General features: G+C 38.2%; 1 protein-coding gene across 1 annotated transcript in view; it reads left to right on the plus strand.

The window, feature by feature from the left end:
* Positions 1 to 4103: 4103 nt before the first annotated feature.
* Positions 4104 to 22612, plus strand: part of ALDH1A1 (aldehyde dehydrogenase 1 family member A1) — a 48116-nt gene continuing 29607 nt past the window's right edge. Inside the window, exons 1-2 of the mRNA XM_070431494.1 lie at positions 4104 to 4221; positions 17437 to 17541. Coding sequence (XP_070287595.1) covers positions 4156 to 4221; positions 17437 to 17541 — 171 coding nt within the window. The 5' untranslated portion in view covers positions 4104 to 4155. The remainder of the gene's footprint in view (positions 4222 to 17436; positions 17542 to 22612) is intronic.

The following is a 22612-nucleotide window of genomic DNA, read 5'->3' on the forward strand; positions in this document are numbered from 1 at the left end:
TTCAAAGTTAGGATATAGATCATTTAGGGTGAGGAAGAAGGGGATAGTGATGGGGAGGATACACAAAATGGGTTTGGGGTGCTGATATTTTTCTATTCTTTGACCAGAGTGATGGTTATTTTCTTTTGTTCATTTTATAACTATTTATTGAGATGTAAATAGTATTCCAAATATGGTACATTGACTTTTAAAAGTTTTTTAAAAATAAAAAAAATAGTAAACAGCAAACAACAAAAAATTAGTTCTACTAATAGTTATGTCTATGGTTCAGCTTAGGGCAGTTTCCTCTGCTTACCAACAGTCAAATATCTTTGCTCCAAACCTTGGTCATTTACATAAACCTAGTACTTCAATGACATGGTTTAATTAAATGTTATTTAAATTGTAGATTTATTAGGAGAAACGGAGAGTTATTTCTATAAAAACAACTGAGTACTATGCAAACACTCAATCTCATCAAGTTGCTATGTAATGTGTGCACACAATTGTTAAAAAAATATGGGAAATATCATAAAGATTTCAAAGTAGTCTACATTCAGACTACCTCAAAGATTCCTTTAGTGTCTTCAATATCTCTCTCCACTTTGAGGAAAGATACACATTGTGAACACTATTTATGCAAGGTTATCTCAACCTCCTGCAGCAGACCCAGTTCCAAGAAATGGCTTTGGTCCATAAAGTTTAGCAAAATGTATTTAAACTAAAATTACTTACCTTATAGAGGCTTTACTCTTTCTTTTAGTGACTAATTAGTGTCCTGATTGTACCAAATAAGAGGGGCATTTGCCATATCTAAATAATGAATACAAAGAGAAAACAATGATAGGATATGTGAAAAGCACAAGAATCAGAGGTGAGAAAATATTGCTAATTGGATAAGAATGGCAGATGAACAGAAATTAACCCACAGTCACATGTTCACATACTCAGACTCTGCCTTTCTCCTTCGTTGGTAACACCACCAACCAAGCATATAATCTCTCACCACACACAAGGCCCACATTTTCCAAATTATTAAAACCTAAATAGGCATGTGAACAATGTGGTGTCTGATAAAAACTCCAGTGATTAAAAGCAAAGAGTTAACCAACCGGCAGACTCACACAGCCATGCTTAGGGCAACACTGAAGGCTCAGTGGTATCCAGGAGGGGGGATATCACTGAGCAAAGGAAGTTTAGCTCCAACAAATTGACCCTGAATTTTGAAAACGGAACATGTGAAAAGAAGCTATTTTTATTTCACCATCCAGTTATGTTTGTTAACAAATCTGAGTGGTTTTTATTGCATTTACTCATATGGGTGGGAGCAGGTTAGGCTCCATTATCCTTTCAGCGACTCGGATATGAGTGGAGTTCTGGAGAGATTCATTGTAAAATGAGACAGTAGTTTCAGCAAGGCTTGAAGCCATGGTCTATGCACATCTTTGTATAATGACAGTTTTCACAAAGAGCTGGAAGAAATCATATTCAAGAAAAGCATAAACTATGCTTCTACTTCCTAAGAAGGAAAGGAAGAGAAAACATCCTTTGTCTGTTACCCCCAAGTAGAGTTCCAGCTCATCCTCCCCTGCATGATATTTTGTAATCAAAATACACAACCCTAGGTCTAGGCTTGAGGTGTGCCTCGTTGGCCCCTGTGCTCTCACCAAAGCCATTTTCCTTCTGTAACAGAGGGAAGCGGTCTGATAAAGACTTGTATCCATGCAACCATTCCCAGGAATATAATATTCTTTCAAGACGAGTTCTAGGGGCAGGACAAAGCTTACCTCAAAATTAGAGATCTCAGGCCCTGTGGTTTCTGGGCAGGAAAGATCTGCCCTTCAAGTAAGATTAAGGTTAAAGAGTTCCTGATACTCTAATCACAATGCATTCCCCACAAAAAGATACTTGGTAAATATTTGTTGAAATTAAATGGGCAGGTGTTGTAACCTGTTCCCAAAGCTGCACCTTTTACCTGCCTTCAGTAGTGTCTGGTATAAAAGGACCTGTTCTTATGTAATTCTTCAATAAAATATGATCAAGGATGAGCATATGAGTAGTGAGATGACATGCCAAGTGTGTTATAAAGCTTTGAGCTTTCACTGCCTGGACATCAAATAAACCAGTGTTTGAATCCACAAACAACTGTTAGACTGAGAGCAGAAGAAAGCAGCAAAACACAGCTGTCTGGGCATGGCCGGAGCACCAATCCGCAAGTTATGTAACAGCTGTTGTGTAATTGTGCATTTAACTCAAAACACATTTTTAAAAGAGAAAACAATTCAATTTTCCAAAAAGGAAGGAAGAAAGAAATTGAGAGCAAGAGAGGGAGAAAGAGAGAGAAAAAATGTTGAAATGACACAGAAGGTTCTATCTGGTCTTCAAGCATGAGGCACAGGGGACAAGGACGCTGGGGACAGTTGCCTTAGGATCTAGGGGGCTGGATCTAGGGGCCTGCCTCCCTTTTTTGTAAATAAAATCGTATTGAAAAACATCTACAGCCATTAATGTATCTATTGCCTAGAGTCTCTTTCATGCAGACTCTAAGTAAGTTACAACAGAAACTATCTCGCCTAGAAAGCTAAATATATTATCTGTCTCTTCCCAGAAAAAGTTTGCTGGCTCCTGTCTTAAATGAATAAAGGGCCAAGTTTAAGTGCCTGTGAGGGTGACTTTTCCCTTTGAGAACCAAAACAGCCAATTCTCTGGGAAATGAAATTCTTGTCTTGTACTTACTACATCTGTGATCATAAGCAAACAAAGTTACCCTCTGTCTGTAAAATGGAAAACCAAGTAAGGATGGAAAGAGCAAGCAAGGCTGCAGCACCTGGTTGGGAGTAACTAGTCAATGAGCTTATGTTTCCCTACCAAAATCCCATATTTGGGGGAGCTGGCAATTTTCACTGGAGAAAACAAAACAGAACAAAAAAACACCCCTGAGCCAAAACCGGTTTGGCTCAGTGGATAGAGTTTCGGCCTGCGGACTGAAAGGTCCCGGGTTCGATTCCAGTCAAGGGCATGTACCTCGGTTGCGGGCACATCCCCAGTAGGAGATGTGCAGGAGGCAGCTGATCGATGTTTCTCTTTCATCGATGTTTCTAACTGTCTATCTCTCTCCCTACCTCTCTGTAAAAAATCAATAAAATATATTTTAAAAAAACACACCCCTGAATTCTTAGTAATCAGAATTGAGAGCATCCAAAGTTTTCTGTCTCTTCCTACTGTAAACAGTTAAGTATTGTACTTAAAACGGGGGTAGTATAGTTAAAAAATGTGTCCCTTTTTTTAATGTTTCCAGTTTGAACTATTCATTTTAAGAACCTGAGTTACTTGAAAGTCCTGTTTATGTTTACTCCTTGTACAATTACCTGGGTCAATGATTGGTAAATACAGTCAACTTCCAGAATCAGAGGTTACTTTCATTTTAAGTGAATTTTTATAGACCATATGGCTGCTGTGGTGACCTTGTATGACAGCACACTCTGAGTTCTGCGGATTTTTCTGTTCCCATATGTAAAATGAAGATAATTTAGAGCTTCTGAAATGACAGTAGGTCTACTTCCCCAGCAGTCAAAATACACTTGATTGGTATAATTTTTTTTAAGCTGACTTGGGATAGGGTCTACATAGAGGGCCTTTCTTCCCCAAACAGCACCCTTTCTCCCTGACAACATTGACCTGAAGACACCTGGCCAGGGTCCTCTCCTCACCAGCTTGTGCTGAGAGCAAGTGCCGGTTTAGACTCTCAATCCTCAAATCCTCTGATTCCAAGTCTGTCAGAGAACGGAAAGTTTCACAGGAGCATAAAAAGCACGAGAAGCCAAAAAAATAATAACTGGCCTTAGTGGCCAGAACAGCTGCGCTGAGAACCCTTCCCACAGGTTTGGGCTTTGTAAATTAATTCATCTGCAAATAGTGCCCGTCTCCAGATGCGGCTGCAGGGCTAGAGCGCTGGTTTCTTAAGGATTTAACTTTAAAAAGTCAAGGGCTTCCTGCACTAGGTGTTACAAATAAGTAGTGTCATTTTCTTTTTGCTCCGGGTTTGTTCATCCAATCATATCCCAGTATGCAAATAAACCTTAGCCTGTGCAGATAAAAAGGAACAAATAAAGCCAAGTGCTCTATCAGAACTAAATCGCTGAGCCTGTCACCTGTATTTCAGGAGCTGAACCAGAAATGTCGTCCTCAGGCATGCCAGACTTACCTGTCCCACTCACCAATTTGAAGTTTCAATATACGAAGGTCAGTACAATTTATGTTTGCTGCTTTGCCTCGGGTTTCTAGAAACCACATTTGTTTAAAGCATAAAAGGTCAATTTAAGTAACTTGTGTAAAGAGGCCCTTGGCAAATACAAAAATGAGAGGCTTGCAAAATGCAGTTCTGAATTCAGTGTCTTGATCAAATATTGAATTCCAAATCACATCGTGCCACTTTTCATATATGTATTTCTTAAAAGTATTTTTAAGGAAAGGCATTCTCTTCTGCATGAAAGGTTCTTGTTTGGGATACAGTGGACTTTACTAAGCAGTTCTGTTAACTTCAGACTAGCCCAGCATGTCTAAGAGAACATATAGTTGCTAGAGAAACTGAAAGGAGACAAACAGTGGGCAATGATTTATAAAAACAAAACAAAAAGGAGAAACGGCCTGCTGAAGTAACATGATCTGTCTATATGGTTAATGAGTGTCAAAATCGAAGGACCTTAAATCTGAGTACTGAATAAATTTAATAAAAGCTCCTCTTTCAAAAACTTCAAATGGACTTGCATTATTCAGCATATTTGGGGAAAGAAGGCATTCTTATTTATTTCTTCAGCAAAGTTTGTTGCCATCGGAGCAGATGTGTACTTGTTAGCTGATAGATACAGAGAGAAACAAGGGCAGGAGTCTGATCCAAACTTAAAAATCCACAGCTAGGGAGAATAAGGAAATGGATGTTGTTTGAGTCAGTCAAGAAACTTAGCCTGTTTCACAGTTAGATGCCAGCTCTCCTGTCAGAGCCTAGAACTCCCAAACAAATAAAAGAAATAGAAAAACAATACCAGTCTAAGCAAAATTATCTAAAGTTAGCTTTATGTTGTGATGGAGAAAGTAAGGGAAGAAAGGAAGTATTTCAACTCAAGCAGAGCCATTTTTGCTTTCTGAATCAGTCAATGAAAAAAAACAAAACACCCAAGAGCATTATGATTTAATGATAAAGTAAAAGCCTCGCTATTATTTACATGTTTTATTTCCTTACTTGTAACCATGGATGATTTTGTGAATCCTAAGGTCATTTTCATTTGTACATGTACAAAAAATGAGGAAGTGGCTCAGCTGACTGGCTCTTTTCCTCAGGAACATGTCTGCAGAGATCAGATTGTGCCTTTAACACGATTGACCAGCAGCTATAAAGTGTATTAATGCATTATTTCCACAAGGTTTTATCAAAAGGAGAAACATTTTTTTCATTTAATTTTATTCCAAATGGGAGCATGAAAATGTGGTGAGTCTATACCCTCCGACAATTTACACTTGGCAAAAGTATGCCCAAAAGATGACAAGACTTGAGACTTGAGCCTTCCCACATTTCTTACTCCAACCTGGTTCATTCACAAGAAATTTCAATCCAAGGCACACTGAAAAAAAGTGGTTTTCATAAAGATCAGAATCACTGGCAATGTTTTAATGACCCCAATGCTAATGTTACAAAGAGTCTATTTTTATTATTATGCTGATTAGGGAGATATTTGGTAGTCTGAATGTCTCATTTTTAAAAATTGAGCTTTGCAGAAGTTTGTAGCTTCCTTGTACATCTCAAGGAAGCTTTAATCTAAAATACTCTTTCTACTAAATGAAGCTTTGGTTAGTAGTTATTAAGCATGTAAGAAACAGTATTAGACGAACGAGATGGTCATTAAAATCTAACATACAAACACAGATCTAGTAATTCTTTAACACAGAGCAGTTTTTAAGATGGAAATCTGTTCTCTTCAAAGTCATTGCACAAGAACACCCCTTTAGGGAACATGACTGACCTAAGTGTTCAAAAGAAGGCAAGATTCAACGAGCAGGATTTGCTTTGCATCTAAAAACTTTTCTGGGTAAAAATACCCAATGCAAGTCAGTGAATTTTGATTGCTCACACATCTTCTCAATAAATCTGTTCTGCTCAGATAGCATTTTATTGTCTGATTTATTGGTTACAGCATTTTCACACTTGGGAGGACACCAGTTATGTATGTAATTAAATCTAAATGGGTGAGCTTTTTCAAATGCCTTTGCATTTTCTTTTTACTGTGCCCCACCGAAGAATTGTATTGGATTTGCACTTGCAAGAGGAGTTGAAAAAAATGAAGGTTATTAACTAAGTTTCCTGGTTACAAACCAAGTAAACAAGGATTTTATAGTGTCTGAGAAAGTACCTTCTGTGGCCAGCCCCTAACCTCTGAATTATTTTTCTCTTCCTATGTTAATGCCCTTCTTTATTATCACTAGACGTATATTGGTCTCTGGGGCAAGGTGGAGGGAATAGGCAAGCAGGGTTGGATAACAAAAATTATTACAAATATGGTAGAGGTAGAACGACATACTCTCAAGCTTGAGGCTGCTTTTCCCTAAACAAAAGAAGTCATTGTTGCATATCTTTTTTATGACTTATTCTCTAGTACAGTCTGATTAGCTTTTTGATGGGGTGGATAAAACAGAGATCAGAGTTAAGAATAACTTTCTAAAATGATACAAAGGTTTTTTAGAATTTAAAACCTCAATAACATCATTATAAATCCACATAAACTCGGATCCCATCTCTATCCTCATTTATCCCCGTTCCAGCTCTAAATGAATCATACGTCTGCCAACTCACCCGTTTTATTGAGCCTTTAAATGAAGACCTTCTTTGAAAGTTATGTGATCACTGGGCAAACTATATTACCTCTCTCTGCCTCGGTTTCTTTGTGTGTAAAATGGGAATAATAAAGGTACCACTTTCCTAAGGTGGATGAAAGCATTAAATGAGTTTAAATGCACATAAACCACTTGAAATAGTACCTGGCACATGGAAAGTGACTGATTAATATTAGCTACCCTCGTCCTATTTATTTTTCTGACTTTTTCTCAGTTCTCTAGACTTTCTTTTTACTCAGCCTTTCCTAGAGCTGTTTCTCATTTTCTTCTAGTCTTTTTGTCACCCTTTCTTGCACAGTCATGCCCCACCTCCCTTAATTCTCACAGCCACTTTCCAAGGCCGTCATTATTTTTTGTTTGCTTTTTATTTGGAAGCAGTTGAACAAATAGCTGTATGGCTGCAAGGATCACATTGGAGCAAAGTTCCAAGGATTTATCCAGGATTGCAGGAATCAAAACTAAACGTTGAACGCTAATAGCCTGAACCCTCACACCAAGTGACTTCTCTAAGATCAGCGTCACTGCTTTGGGGCATGGAGCTGTTGGAATCCTGTCCTGTTCACTTGTTCATCCCCAACTACTGAAGGGGACATGACCATGAGTCTCTCCAGTTGCTGCTCAGCTGTTCCCAGGAGGAAGAAATAAATGTTTTATTTCCCAAAATATGCTAAATAATTGTTCTCAGTTCACCAGGGGGAAGAAATAAATGTTTTCTTTCCCAAAATGTGCTAAATAATGTAAGTCCATTTGAAGTTTTTGAAACTGGAGCTTTCATCCAAAAGATATGTTTTTAACAGAGAAAAGTTATGAATCATTGGATATTATGGAGCTAGGCTCCATTATCTCCTTATAAATTCTTACAACAAAGAAATTCAGGCACATACATGTTTAAATACCCCTTCCTCTTCACTCATTTCTCCCATTTTCCCTTTCCTTTATTTAGCGTCACTGAATGACTGCTTTGTGTGAAGTCTTATGGTACAGGAAGACTAATTCTTGCCTCATGGAGCTTCTATTCTTGGAGGGTGTGTGGTGTGGTATGTGGAAGAAAATAAACGAGTGAATAATTTAATCACAAATTATAAATGTTAAAAAGAAGAAAATAAGAAGCTGAGAGAATGTGAGAGGAAGAGCTGCTTTTCTATGAGGTTTTAGAGAAGGTCTGTTAAAGGCAAGAACAGTTAAGGTGAACCTGAGAGATGCAGAGGATAAGGTGGCTCTGGTGGGTGGGGGAAACAAAGATCTAGAGCTAACAGCACAGGCAAAGATCCCATGAAGAAGAGCTTGGTCTGTTCAAAGAACTATCAAAAGGCGAATGTGGTGGAGTAAAGTGAGGAAAGGAGAGAATGGATGAGAGGGGACAGAGGCTGTGGCCAGATTGCCTGGTGGATTTTATTTAAGGGAAACCACTGGGGAGTGCTTAAAACAGGACAGGGCTTATGTTCAAGACAAAGCTGATTGTGCGGTGGCCCTGTCCTCATTTGGGAGCTCCTTTTAACTCGCATCTGACTGAAGCAATATTTTTTGTTTGCTTTTTATTTGGAAGCAGTTGAACAAATAGCTGTATGGCTGCAAGGTGTAGTGGCTTATAAACTCAGCTTCGATTTCCAGCTCTTCCACTTATTTACGATATGACGTTGGCCAGGCTTCTAATCTCTCTGAGTTTCGGTTGGCCTGTCTGTAAATTGGGAATAATAATGTCTGCCTTGGAAAGTGGCTGTGAGAATTAAGGAAGGTAATTTGTAGAAAGTGCCCAGCACTTATTAGCTACTTAATCTAGGCTCTTTTTAACCCTCTTCTTTCCAAGATGATTCCTAGAATTCTAAAGTTATTCCATTCCCAATATAAGTGGAATGAATACTTGAATTTCTAGGCACAGTTCAAAACGGCTTTTATCTGTTGATGTCATTTGAGGTTCATAATTGAGCACTGGAACGGAGCTAGAGAAGATGTTACTAGTCTCCCATTTTAAAGCTTAGGTACCAGAGCTCAGAGAGCTTAAGTGATTTGCTAAAGGTCATACAGCTCTTAAGTGGCAAAGACAGAATAAGCTGAATTCTGAATCTTCTCATTTAAGGTTCAATAGGTTCCCACATGATTTTGTTTTATTTCCCCTGAACACTAAAAGCAGTATTGTATCTCACTGGATTGTCTCTAACAAGTGCCTTCTTTACTCTGATTGTGAGAACTGAAATTTGGATGATAAGGGAGAGGGATGACTTGAGTGGTACACCCCCAAACGGGTGGACCAATAGAGAGAAGTTACTCTAGAGTAGTACTTCTTGTATTTGAATGTGCCAGTGAATCACTTAGGGATCTTGTTGAAATGCAGATTGATTCTGTAGGCCTGAGCTGAGATACATATGAGATTCTGCATTTCTAACAGACTTCCAGGCTTTGCTGTTGCTGCTCAAGCTAGGTCTATTGACCGGCAACAACAGTCTAAAAGTTTTGGGTGAACTTTATAACTTTATCTACAGTGACCACCATCTAGTTCCTTACAGACCTGACTCCCTGTTTCTGACAGAGAGTCACTCACACTCAGGTTAGAATTACTTTCCTTCCCTTTCAAAAAGTGTCTGAGTCCAACAAGAATCAGATTATGGCCCTAACCGGTTTGGCTCAGTGGATAGAGCGTCAGCCTAAGGACTGAAAAGTCCCAGGTTCGATTCCGGTCAAGGGCATGTACCGTGGTTGCGGGCACATCCCCAGTAAGGGGTGTGCAGGAGGCAGCTGATCGATGTTTCTCTCTCATCGATGTTTCTGACACTCTGTCCCTCTCCCTTTCTCTCTGTAAAAAATCAATAAAATTTAAAAAAAAGAATCAGATTATGGCCAAAGCCCAGTGATGGAACTTACCATTAATTTTGCTCCCGGGAGATAAACATTCATGAGTGCAATATGTTAGCTCATCTCTGAGAATGGCAAATTGTTTTTGTTTTGTTTTTTCTTTATTGATTATATTTTGTTGTCTGGCGCCTACCTGGCTTCAAGAAATCTAATTAACAAAAATACTAAAGTAAGTCATACATACCTTAAGAGAGGGTATTACCCCCATTTCAGAAGGACTCTCAGTACTACAGGTGTTCACAAGGTTCTTTTAAATTGGACTTTGCCTAATGAATTTGTTGTTACCTACTTGCTGGAATGAGAGGGCTGAGTGAGAAAAACCCTTAAAGAGAATAAGTAGCAATGCATTTGAAGAGCAACCCAAAGTTAAGGAAATGCCCTGAAGTGGCATGGGTAATCTACAGGCTGATATAACACACACCAGCATGAAGAAATCTCGTGAGAATACAGGTATTGATAAAATGATGACACGGTTGTTTCTAAATAGCAATTGTCTGGCTTGGGTGATGGTGGTGTTGGTTTGGGTTTTCATGATGCTATTATAATTGCAGCCAGATACATTACACATGTACCAGATGTCAGTGGCAACAGACAGAGCTAAGTTCAAAAGAACATGAGTAATAATTGCTTTATAATTAAATATTTTATTAAAATCCACTAATAAGCAAATTAGAAAAGAGCATGTGTGTGTGCATGTGCATATTTAAAGCTCCCACAAATAGAGGCATTGATTACATAGACTGAATTTTGCTATTTTAATTTTTTATATTCTATATCTACCTGGTGCCTTTATTGTAATGTTGGACTTGCTAAAGGAAATTTGTTTGCTGGGAATCTGCACAGTTATCACAGATCTTGAAACTTTGCCTGAACAAAGTACTTCCCACCGTAGGTCCCATTATCTTACTATTTGCAATACTCTCCCAATGCTTTCTTAAAAGTCAAAGAAATAGAAATAACAAACAACTGAATTAGGCTCTACATTTTGCATTTTCCTTAGCAGGAAGAAGACTTATATGTAAGTATTGTATTATTGGGTCTTGATATTGCTAACTATTAAATATGTACAGAACTTGCTGGTGCTTCTCTATTTTACCTCTTTAATACAGAGAACATACGATGTACAGAAATTGTTGACAGGGATTTTTGTCATTTGTGGGACATGGTGAAGATGTGGTTCAAAACAGAAATGCTTTTCTATTCCCCTGCATTGAAAAGGCTGAAGAGGTTTTTCAAACAAGAAAGTAAGAGTGTACACTTATGTCACTGAAGTCAGATTATAATATAAAACAGAAATCAAAGGAAATTTGTATTTCTCCTACTTCTGTTTTGGTCACTTTCTTGTTTTGTTTTCATTCCTTTTACTGCAGTTAAATATTTTCCTCCCATCTGTTATTTCCTCCTTAATTTCCTTTTGGATTTTTTTTACTCTGAGTCTCAACATTTTGCTTTGCTGCCTCAGGGTTTGGATTGAAAGTAGTTGCCAGAGATCTAGCTTTGAAGCCTTGATTCTTTTAAATATTTAACATCCCCACCTGACTTTTGTTCAGTCTCTGATTATTCAACCTGCATCTCATTCTTTCTACTCCTCTTCCAAAGTTTTGTGTTTTGTTATTTTGGGGGGGAAGGGGAAGGGGTTTGGTGCCTAAACTGAGAAAAGGTTTACACATTTACAAAACCCATCACTTTCTGTACATTTACAACAACTCCACACGCTGTGACTGGGGCTCTCAGGTTTGGATATTTTCACAGGTGACATAAAAAGGGGAATTGCATCCCCTTTCTCACCCTTGTTATTTCTTAAAAGAAATACTTTGGGTATTTAATATGTGATCTGTGAAATCTCTCTGCCACCAAGAAAGCACTGACTTCCCTTATAATATCTAGAGCCACTGGCTTGGTTCCAGCCCCTCACATTTGGAGATGATGTGACTTGCAGGGCTAGGTGGGAAAAGTGAAGGGGTTAAGCAAAAAATAAAAATCATAGACCCAGATAAAAGCCTGGTGATTATCAGAGGGAAAGGGGGTAGAGGGAGGTAGGAGAGGGTAAAAAGGAGATAAATGGTGACAGAAGGGGACTTGACTTGGGTGGTGAACATACAGTACAATATACAGATGATGTATTATAGAATTGAATGCCTAAAACCTATATGATTTTATTAATGTCACCCCAATAAATTCAATGAAAAGAAACAGAGATACTATGAATATAGGACATCCTGAATATCTGTTGGAGGGAGTCAGGGGCTCTCTCACCCTAAAGCTAACATGTTCCAAAATCTTATCTCAATCTATAAGGCTAATGAGTTTTGTTTTGCCTATTAGTCAAATTTAGTTTGATCTAAGGCAGAAATACTTTGAAGAAAGGACTTATTAATTTAGAATTGTAGCTTTATGTCAAACACATTAAGACAATAATTTTTTACTTGGAAAATATTTTTTAAAGTATGATTTGGACACTAAAATACATTCAGAAAACAGCCACTTTTGAAAATCTAATGTCATATGATACATCCCCTAAAATATGACATATAAAAAATGTAAGAGTAAAATCAATTTTTAAGTTGCCTCAACATTGTCATTGATTCTTTCCCCATATAAGAAGCACTTGAAGTACAAATGCATAGACACAATTTCCAATCAATATTGTGAACTTTCAGTTGAGGTTTACTATATATCTATATACATTATTCACATATATCCTGATTCCAAAATTCATAAGTAGAACATGGTTAATATAATGGTTAAATAGAACCCAAGAATTTTTTTTTTCTTTTACTTTTTACAGCCTGATTCCATCTCCTCTGAACTTACTAAAGGCAAATAACAAATAGAAAATGAACAAAGGGAGGGAAATGAGAGTGCAGTTCAACAGGCCTAAATAGGTGTCATAATCATTATAATAAATATTTGTTAACCTACATTTTTCCATATACAGTACTTTTCCTTTATCCATGGTTTTGCTTTTTGCAATTTCAGCTACCCTCTGTCAACCACATCCAAAAATATTCAATGGAAAATTCCAGAAATAAACAATTTATAAATTTTAAATTTCATGCCATTCTGAGTCCTTCTCTGCCCCACCCCAATCCCAAACCATCCCTTTGTCCAGCGTCTCCACACTGCATACACTCCCCACCCATTAGTAAATGCTCACCCACCTGTTAGGCACTTAGGGGCCCCAATGGGTTATCAGATCGACTGTTACAGTGTCACAGTGCTTGTATTCAAGTAACCCTTATTCTACTTAATAACACCACATTCACATGTTTTATTACAGTATGATTGTATAATTTATTCTATTAGTTGTTGTTGCTGATCTCTTACTATGGTTAACATAAATAAAACTTTATCATGGGTATGTATGTATGTATAGAAAAGAACATAGTGTATATATAGGGTTTGGTACTCTCCACAGTTTTAAGCTTCCTCTGGGGGTCTTGGAAATTATGCCTGGCAGGTAAGTGGGACTACTGCAACTATTTTATAAAACCAGAGGTAGGAGGATTATTTAAAAAAAATTTGGTCTCACAGTTAGATGGAAGCAAATGTCAAATGTAAAGCCAATAAAATTACACCCCCCCCCCCCCCACCAAATCATTAAGGTAGACCCTACCAATTAATTCTCCACAGCTCAGAGGAAGGAAAAGAATGATGCAATTCTTGATCTTTATAGCAACCGGATCATGCCATTATTTGTGCTGAGTTCTGTTGTTATGCTGAAAGGCCTCTGTTTGGGGGAGAATGTATATAACTCATAATTTTCAGACTATAGCGCTATGTCAAGGTACTCTAAAGCCTCATGCCCCCAAGCCTGGAATGTTAAAATGATTTCAACTAATATCAGGACTCTGGTTGCTCTACTTTAAATCCACTTGGGGACATTAAAATCAGGTTTCCTAAAAACACTTATGTGATCCTGTCACTCCTTTATTATAGCCAGAATAGAGTCCAAATTCCCCCTTTGGAGATCAAGAGCCGCCACAAACTGGCCTCGTTTTCATTGTCAGAACTTATCTCCGACTTGTTTCCACTGGAGCTCTCTGTCCCAGACTAATCTCCTCACTGTCACAGATATCTCAGCACATCCCCTCCCTCTGCTCATTGTTTTTCTTTTTCCACCAATCCAATCCTACCCCTCAAGGATGCATTCTTCTAGCCCACGTCCCTCTCTTCCCAGAGTTCTGCTCTGCAATTTATTAACTAAAAGCACTGCTTTGGTGATTTTATTGCACAACCTTCAATTCTTTACCAGCTGATCTTGATATAAATGCACCCTCTTCATAAATCATGAGCCCCCTGAGAGCAGGGGTCATGTCTCACTCATCTCTCATTTTCCCCTTGTACCTTCCAAATAATGAGACAGGTGTTTACTCAGTACTTGACAAACACTTTTCTGGAGGGAAAAAAAAAAAGTGACCATTTGGATTCTGTGAATATAAACACAAATTCAAACAAAAGTTGAGCTCACAGTGTCCTCCTATATAAAAGGTTAAAACTGAATAATGCAGAGCAGTTGCTGGTAATTTGGGGTCATCTTTGGTCTCATTAGTTGCCTGAGGCTGCTAGATAAATTTGTGTTCTTATTTTAGGTTAATTCTCATTTATAAAACATTCACTGACTTTCATTTGAACTGGGTTTTTCAGACATAGCTTAGATACAACAGTAAAATAAGCTATAATACATCAAGAGATGTATTATTGAGAACTTGAAACTTCAAATTATCACAGACCCAGGCGGACTCAAGTAAAAGCTGCAAAGTTTCATCTGAAAACCAAAATCTGGAAATATCTTTTTTAAAAGAGAGTGCATTTTTTATATTTTTATTGATTTCAGAGAGGAAGGGAGAGGAAGAGAGAGATAGAAACATCAATGATGAGAGAGAATCATTGATCGGCTGTCTCCTGCATGCCCCTTACTGGGGATAGAGCCACAACCCAGGCATGTGCCTTGACCAGGAATCCAACCATGATTCTCAACCACTGTACCACACTGGCCAGGCTGGAGATATATATATTTTTTCAATATATATATTTTAATTGATTTCAGAGAGGGAGGGAGAGGGAGAGAAAGAAACATTAGTGATGAGAATCATTGATTGGCTGCCTCCTGCACGCCCCCTACTGGGGATTGAGGCCACAGCCTGGCATGTGTCTTAACCAGAATCAAACTCAAGACCCTTCAGTCCACAGGCTGGTGCTCTATCTACTGAGCCAAACCAGCTAGGGCTGGAGATTATCTTTTTAAAGAAAGGTACAGAGAATTTATTCAGGTAACAATTTGCAAACTGGGAAACATAGCCCTTGGTATGAACCAAGAAAATGTTCCAAAATGGAGGGGATAGGACAGGGTTTATAAAGGCAAAAGTTGCAAGGAGCTGATGATCAAAGAGATGGGTTGCTGGGGGAAAAGATCATAAACTTCCATCATGTGCTTTTTGATTGGTGGGGGCAACTGGACTTTCAGTGACTCAGCGATCTAGCAAGTGAAGTTGGGAGGTGAGAACAAGGGGTAATATGTGATTAAGCATTTATCAAGTCCTAGTTTTGGCCCAGGCAAGAGCTTTCTTTGATCACACAATTACAGTACAGGGAGTATTATTTAACAATGAAGCAAGGACTACAATTTATCAAACAGTACAATCGGTAGAGGTATGGGGGGGGGGGGGGGTTGGAATCTGACTGCAGGCAGTTTCAGAGCCCAAAAAGGCCAAGTTATACTCTGCAAGTAGCTTAAGAGCTCAAGCTGCAAAAAAAAAAAATCTAAATTTGGTCACAAGAGATGATATTAAAGTTTTTATAAGTATTCACACCACAGGACCAACAAAATATAATTAATTCTATATCTTGTTTTTATTTGTGTTTTTTTTTCATGAAATTATACAGTGGAAGGATGGAATTCTGGGTATGTTTCTGACAGGGTGAGACTTGTGCTCTTAGTTTAAAAGCTATAAAGTCTAAAGAGGTCATATTATCTTTAGGGGAGAAGTAAGGGAAAATTAAAAATTTAGGTATGAATTTGATGCAAATTTTGCAGACTGGCTAAAAAATCTAAGCAAGTACCATGATGTCTTTAGTTTTTTAGTTTGGAATCAGGTGAGCTGATATGTAGATTCTAACTTTAACACAAAGCAGAACATAATAAGTAATTTAATAGGATACTAAAACACTATGTTAGAGGGGAAAAGGAGGTTAAATCCAAGTGGAACTAGTAAAATCTTCATGAGTTGATGACGTTTTAAGGACAAGTTGAGGTATGAGTACAAGAGAAGAGTAAAACTCCACCTGAGAAACAGCATGCATAAAGGGTGTGTGGAGCCTAAGGGCATGGTACTTGAGACAGCAAAATGAGGCTGAAACAAAGGTAAACTGAGGAAATAATAGGACAAAGGGTTGGAAAAGTGAGGTCATAAGCCACCTTATTATCATGCTAAGGAATTTGTGAACAAGAACCACCTAAATGTTCTGAGGAGGGGATAAAATCTGAACTAGGCTGATTTCAGAAGATTATGATAACTGGGTGAAAATTAAATTTCAGTTAGGCAGGAGTGGGGGCGGGTAGGGAGAACAAGGTAAGTAAGTATCTTTATGATAGTATAGAACAAATTCATCCAAAAGGATGATTACGAATTGTGTTTCTCATTCACAGGAGAGGGAAAGTATGAGAGAGAGAGAGAGAGAGAAAGAAATTGAGAGGTGGGGGAGAGAATATGAAAGTACTTGAGCACATTTTAGAGCTTAAATTTGAGTTAAGAGCAGCATAAAGATAGAGATGACTGTGAGCTGAATTTGGGACACTTTGATTAAGGTCTTTCCCAGCCATCCCTTGGGAAAAAAATACAAAGGTAAGGGCTAGAGATGCATAAAAGAAAATACTCTTTAAGAGTAATTACAGGATTCTATAAAATATGTGTCTGATAGCTAGAATGCTGATTCATTCTAAAAGACATTGGGCAAGTCAGTATTTTAATCTCAATTTATTTTGCTTCAAGTTGAAATAAGATGCCAGTGTCCTTTATTCTTCGTGAAGGACAATAGGAATTTCATGGTCCTCATCTGTATTCCATATCCCTACCAGAGAAACAAGAATTTTCTCGATACATTTATCTTTCCTGTACCTCCAGATAGGTGTCTTTGCACATCTAGTCTGTTCATCTGAACTGCTTTTCATCCCCATCCCCTTTATGTATTCGTGCTTACATCATTTTCTTGTCAACTCCAGGGCTAGCACTACAATTCTTTTTGTGCTGTCTTGTCATATGAATAATTATATTGATGTCAACAAGCAAATAAGGCTTCTCCTTCCCCTTGTTTGTTTATTTTACATGGGTGCACAAATATCATAGTGCACCCATGTACAGAATATTATAGGTCTCAGTAATGTGTAGTTATTCGCTTGTAGGTTCTTTAATTCAGTTTTAAATTATTTATTCAAGAATACGGAGGTTAAGCCCAGCTGGTGTGGCTCAGTGGTTGAACATCGACCTATGGACCAGGAGGTCATGGTTGGATTCTGGTCAGGGCCCATGCCTGGTTGTGGGCTCGATCCTCTCAGGGGGACCCATACAGGAGGCAGCTGATTAGTGATTCTCTGTCATCATTGATATTTCTCTCTCTCCCTCTCCCTTCTCTGAAATCAATAAAAAATATATTTAATTTTAAAAAATCAAATTAGTTGCATATTTAAATGCCTGTTTGTCTATTTTCTCTTCCTCTCTACAGATCTTCATAAACAATGAGTGGCATAATTCAGTCAGTGGCAAGAAATTTCCTGTCTTTAATCCTGCAACGGAGGAGAAACTCTGCGAGGTGGAAGAAGGAGATCGGGTGAGTTTCCTAAAACTAGTTTCATTTTATGCCAAATTTTTTGCATGTTTTCATGAGCCACAAGCACCATTTCAAGTTCAAGTAGACATGTCATGAAAATATGGTTTCTGGGGCCGTCTCTGGGAAGGTACTCTTTTTAGTCACGTTTACAAATGATGATGTAATAGCAGAATATAAAGGTTGAATAAATTACTCAAGGGGACATTGTTCATAAATGATGAAATCAGCATTCATATGCTGTCCTTTGATCCCAGAACTTGTGACTGGCAAGGCTACTGCCTTACCTTGTAATTATTACAAATAATTACACAGGGTAAATTAAATAGCCTGGGGAGTGCAGAGAGTAAAAGCCTTCAGATTTTTTTTTTTTAGCTGAACACGTACCTTAAAAAGTGTATGTGTTCACAATCTAATTTGAAATGATTTTCTGAGATTTGTTTTGTATATTGTAAAAAATAAAATAAAGAAGAAGAAGAAAAAAGAAAGAAATGAGTTTCTGGTTTTGCATTGTCCAGATGTGGTCAAGATTTAAATCTCTGTCATGTGAGCTATAAAACGGTAAAAATGTTTTGTTGCTGCATGAAAAGACCACTGGGAGATGTAGTCAGCAAAACCCCAGGATAATAGCATTCATGACATGTTCCGTTCAATCACTGTAGCCGTCACATGTTCCTGTGGAGTCTTCATTCTGTCATTTCCTTCTTCCCAATCAATGAGATCACTAATTTCATGGTATTCCATCTTGCAGGCCTATTCCTAGATAGCGATAGACCTGAGGGGCTCCTCTGGGTTTAAGGAGGGCCCTGGATTCAGGTTGCAGTATTAGCAGTACAAGTTAAGACCCATGCCTTTCGGGCCAAGAGTGCAGAGTTTAGTCAGAGGGGTCAACAGCTTAAGGAATAGAAGCAGAATAGAATGGAGACACATGTCAACTGCTTTCAGAGTTCACTTTCTCTATTTGCTGGAGTTATCCATGCATAAATTCTTCAAGGGCTTTTCCCTGCCTCTGGAGGGTGGGGAGGGAAAACAAACGCTTGTTTCTGGCCTCCATCCCAGCCCCCGTACCGCACCGCCCTTAACCTAAGAGTTTCAACTTCATCATGTTCAGTACCATCCCCCGAACATTACATGCTGTTCGCTGCCTCTGTGCCACAGCGCAGTGCAGTCCTCGGGACCTAGTTTAAATCATCTTCTGTAGTAAGAAGTTCCACTTTTACATTTACCTTGTTTGAACTTCTGTTCCTTTTTGGGTAAAATGGGGAGATTGCTGTCCTGAGAATTGCTATTTCTGACCATTTCTCAGGTGATGCCGATGTTGCTGGTTGGGGTCAGGGTGGGGGGATACACTTTAAGAACCTGATCTAAGGTATTAAACAACACCTTGTATCTCCTCTCAAGTGTTCACATTTAGTAAGGTGCCTGGACATTGACTGGTAAGAAAATTGATGATTGGAAACTGCTGTGATAATCACTTTGCCCCTCTAAGAAATGTTACAAAACCAAACTCAGGCATAGACATTCTGATGACGCCTGGTGACATATTCTAGTAGACCCATAAGTCTGTGTCCTGTGAGCCATTCCCAGAAATCAGGGGAAAAAAAATTATTCTTCACATTCAACAAAGAAGCATAGTTTCTATCAGAGACTTCCAGAGATGTGCACAGAACTCCATTACCTCAAATGCCTGCCTCGTGGCTTGAGCGGCTCTGTCAACACTTGGGAGGTGATAAAAGTAAGAAAGGTCTAGGTGAGGGCACAGTGGAGCCCTTGACAGCTGCCTACTCTTTCTCTCTAGAGCAGCGGTTCTCAACCTGTGGGTCGCGACCCCTTTGGCGGTCGAACCACCCTTTCACAGGGGTCGCCTAAGACCATCCTGCATATCAGATATTTACATTACGATTCATAACAGTAGCAATATTACAGTTATGAAGTAGCAACAAAAATAATGTTATGGTTGGGTCACAACATGAGAAACTGTATTTAAAGGGCCAGAAGGTTGAGAACCACTGCTCTAGAGGTACAAATGCCACTCAGGAGGACACGGCAGAGCTGTTTGCAGGTTGCAAGTAACAAAAGAAAAAAAATCTTGATGCTTTAGCTCTAGGGCCCAGACATTTTGCTTTGCTACTTACTGGCTTTCAGGTTTAGTTTCACCAGTAAAACAAACCTGAGCCTGGAGTGCCAGTAGAAATCTCATCAGGCGATCTGAGGTCTTCTTGGCATTGGTGGAATTTACTTTCTTCCTCAAGTGCAGTGAGGGTGAGCTGATGATCAGACCTGAAGCTTCAGAAATATTTGTCATTTATTTGCTTCGCATTTATTGACAACTACTCCTACTCATAGGAGAGCAGAAAATCTGTGCAAGTGTAGATCAAGGGCACTCATTCGCCTCCAGCAAAGCTTCACATCAGGCCATGGTGCTGATCATGTTGGCTGGATACTTGACACACAAGTTAAATTGTTTACGATATAAAATGCTCATGGTTGGGCACTGTTCGCTTAACATCCAGCACGCTTGTCATCGCATTCTCTTTTAGAATGAGCTACTAACATGTCTTTTTAAGTAATTATTCCTGTTTTCACAATTTGGGTGATAAAAAAAATGTATAGTAACTCCTAACACTGCTTAGCCAAAGGTAGAAATCTGCTAAATTACGTAGTCAGAGTAAACCTAACAGACTGGAACTGACTCTTCAGATAATGAGCCAAGAGGGTTTAAGGATTTAATTGATGAGTAGAATGGAATTAACAATGGGCTATATACTGCCTTTCAATAGCATTATAAAGAAAGGAGGAGGGGCAAGAACAAATGAAGGTTACAAAGCAAAGCACAGATGTGGGTGGGAACTGTTTTCTTTTCCCTTCAGTGGCTCTTTTAGGCTACACTGACTAATACTGAAAACCGCTTTTAATACTAAAGCGTGACATGACAAATAATTGCTGGGGATGAAAGTAAATGTCCATTAAAGTAAGTGCGATACAGGTGTAAAAGTGAAACTGATTGGGTAGCTATTTTCTCCAAATCTGAATGAATTCAGTATAGAAATGCACAGCCTTCGAGTTTCATCCTTCTGTGACTATGTTTACAAGGCATTTGCTATTTCATCATCATTTGCATTATGTTCACACATTGAGCTTTGGCCCCTTACCTCTAAAAAGGAACATTTTTAAACCCTGTGCAGTAAAAATGGTAGCAAATTTGACTTTCATGTACCAAATTGTGTTCTGCTTAATTAAAAAATTATGACCTTGAAAAATGTTAGTCCGAGAATAAAAATCCAAGAAATGCTAGTCCTGGCATTTAAAAAATGAATACTTTTATATCTAATAGTTTCATTTAATGTAAAAGTTTTGTTATATAATTAAATCAATTAAAATATGATTTATTATTTACATGTCAATATAAGCTAATTATTTATATAAGGAGCATCTTTATAAAAATCAGTGTAACACAGTAAGTTTATAAAATAAATAACAAATTATTAAATATTTATTAACTGCTGATTTTAGGCATGGAACAGTAAGGAATGCGTTATAGCTTATACTAGAGACAGAAATATATATATTCACTGCAAAAAGAGATCATTATCAGCATAGTCTTGCACAGCTATAAAACTGGATTTAGGAGTCAGAGATAGGATCACATTTTGTAGAATGGATTTCATGCTGTGTTTCCTGTCTTGTAAAACAGGGTCTATGATGCTTAACTATAGCAGTATTAGCTTTAGTGCCTAGAGCTCAGTAGACTCTTAACCAGTTAACTGCCACGTGTCCCAAACGGAAACCATCCCCATTTCTCCCATATGCGCTGGGATATGTATGAATTTAGTTACCATAATTTTCTTTACAAACCCAGAGATGTCACTAACAAGTCTGATTTTAAAAATTGGGCAACCAGAGTTGATAGTGGGGTTTGCGGCTATAGACTCGCGTGGTGTGTGGGGAAGGCCCACTTGCCTCTGTAGACACTTATGGCGTACAACGGGTTAACTATCAAGCGGGATTAGTCTGGCCAGGGTTTAGGTAGGTTGTGATATTTCAGCCGGGACTTAAAGAATATATGGGACTTTGAAGGTAAAAGGGGTATGCTGGTAGAATGTTCTAGGCAAGAATTGCAAAAGCAAAGGTGAAGAGTTGGGCCAGATAGAGTAGAAAAAAATGTAAACGGAGGTTTGAGTAGGTGAGGTGGGGCCCAAAATATTGGGCCTTGAATATCAGAAAGAAGAGTTTGGCCTTAGGATTATAGGCAAAAGAAGGGCTGTTGCAAATGTATGAAAAGGAAGGTGATAAGACAAAAATATTTGCAGATTAGCCTGGTAGAAACAGGCCAGGCTGTATGGGAAAAGAAGAGAATGAATGGATTTGTGAAGGCTAGCAACAATATGAGATAATGATGGCCTAAAATAATATAGAGCGGTGAAAACTGAAAGGAAGGATTATAATATATTACAACTGCTGAGAGTTCTTTTAAGGTTGTTTTGACTGCTGCAACTACAATAGCAATTGCTACCATTTAATGAACTGTTAACATAACGTGTGTGACATAGAAAATGTGATTCAAGTGTTACCGTATTTAATCTTCAAAACAACTCTGTGAGGTAACATCCCCATTTCAAAGATAAGAAAACTAAAGCTTAGCAAAGTCACATCGCAATACATTTCACTTCAGCATATTTTTTACATTTTGCAATATATTGCAGTGCTTGTTTTGTTGTATATTTTGTTGTACATTTCTCCCAGACTGTTGGAATTTTCAGAACAGCAATCTCTTTACATCAGTATTTTATCATTAGCAGCCTGATGATAAGAATGCTACAGAATAGAGAATTTAGCAGATCTTTATATGGTTGGATGGATGGAGGGATGGATGGATGATGGATGGATGACTCAAAGCTTACATAGCTAATATGTGAGGAACCAGTATTCACACGTATGGGTTATTTTGTTTCAAAGCTATATGTTAACTACCATTACTTTATTTATGTTCCTACAAGATAACATATAAGATGTGAGAAAAGTAGAGCATGATTCAAAGGACACGACCAAAAGAACATCCTTATTTATAGCAGCA

The sequence above is a fragment of the Myotis yumanensis genome, unplaced genomic scaffold (assembly GCF_028538775.1).
Source record: "Myotis yumanensis isolate MYYU_CA2020_CCGP unplaced genomic scaffold, mMyoYum1.0.hap1 SCAF_12, whole genome shotgun sequence".
In the NCBI taxonomy this organism is placed as follows: domain Eukaryota; kingdom Metazoa; phylum Chordata; class Mammalia; order Chiroptera; family Vespertilionidae; genus Myotis; species Myotis yumanensis.